Source organism: Phaethon lepturus, unplaced genomic scaffold (assembly GCF_000687285.1).
Source record: "Phaethon lepturus isolate BGI_N335 unplaced genomic scaffold, ASM68728v1 scaffold9182, whole genome shotgun sequence".
In the NCBI taxonomy this organism is placed as follows: domain Eukaryota; kingdom Metazoa; phylum Chordata; class Aves; order Phaethontiformes; family Phaethontidae; genus Phaethon; species Phaethon lepturus.
The window spans coordinates 1-1,261 of NW_010521194.1; the positions used below are offsets into that span (position 1 = coordinate 1).

The following is a 1,261-nucleotide window of genomic DNA, read 5'->3' on the forward strand; positions in this document are numbered from 1 at the left end:
GGAGGTGTCCTCGGGGGGGCTGTTGGAGCAGACTGTGGTTATAGACGAAATCCAAACTTCTCAGCAGGGAGAGCCAGGAAACGAAAAAGTGCCTTTGGGAGTGGAGCAGAGCTCCGGGAAGCGGCTCTGCGCCTTCTGGATCATCACCAGAACCTGAATGACCTCCTCTTGGAGGTAGGAGCGGGACGGTTTGGGGCATAATGGTCAGGCTGGGGATCGCGGGAGGTCCCAGCTCGAGGTGGGTTCCACCAGGGTCCTTCCCAAAGCAACCATAGAATAAATGGCCAGGGAACACAGTTTTCATGATAAGTGAAAAGAAAAAACAGCGCTGTAGGAGTAAGCTGAAGTTGAGAGGTCTGCGTTGCAGAAATTAGATTTTTTTTTTTCCTTTATTCCTCTATGTTTTATTGCTACAGGCTAAAAATGGTTAAGCATGATTTGGATTTGTGACAAAGGGAAATCCAGCGCCTTTTTCTTGGGGTCAGAACTGGCTTTTTGTGAATATAGAGGAAAAAAAAAAATCAGGAGGGACTTGTGGTTTTCTCTGAATTACCAACCATTTCTGACTAATGTGACTGTCTTTATGAAAACCTGTGTCATTTGCCTATAGCACTTGAGCCAACATTCCAACTTGGCCACGTTCTACTTTCCCTTCAGATACTGGAGAAAGCTTTTGATGTGATAACTTGAATAGACAATTCAAATACTTCCCACAGTTCAGCCATGAGGATGTTTCTTTCTGTACAGAATACTCGTCTTTTATAGAAAGAAAAAAGGGGATTTAACTAGGAAAGGATCCGACATTTTGACACGTTTCATCAAATATTTATGTCAGCATGGCTTCACAGAAGGGACTTGAAAGATCCAAGTTCTGTTCCTGGTGCTGCTGCTGATCTATTGGGTGACTGGGGACAAGTAACTTGACCCGTATCTTCTTTTCTCTGCATAAAATGAAGATAACTGTACTTATGTCTCCTGTAAAGTGCACTGAAATCTGGTTTGGCATGACCGTGTGGGAGCTTGGTGTTAATTTCACTTCACTTGCTCCAGCCCCCGAAAATGCCAGGGCTGCTCATAGGCTTCAGAGGGAATACATTTGCAAATGTGTGTAATGGACATCTAAGACTGTTATGGTTTGGTTTGGCTTTCAGGTGGAAGATTCGGTCAAGCCAGCTGGACAGGATGGTGCAGAGCACCAGGAAGTACAGTCAGAGTCATTTATAGGTGAGTGAAAGAGTGTCTGGTGGGGACGGGCGCGGGG

General features: G+C 45.4%; 1 protein-coding gene across 1 annotated transcript in view; it reads left to right on the forward strand.

Moving 5' to 3' along the window:
* Positions 1 to 67: 67 nt before the first annotated feature.
* FANCA (Fanconi anemia, complementation group A) overlaps positions 68 to 1,261 on the forward strand; it is a gene marked incomplete at its 5' end in the record, with an annotated part of 36,310 nt that continues 35,116 nt past the window's right edge. Inside the window, 2 exons of the mRNA XM_010281440.1 lie at positions 68 to 174; positions 1,152 to 1,224. Coding sequence (XP_010279742.1) covers positions 68 to 174; positions 1,152 to 1,224 — 180 coding nt within the window. The remainder of the gene's footprint in view (positions 175 to 1,151; positions 1,225 to 1,261) is intronic.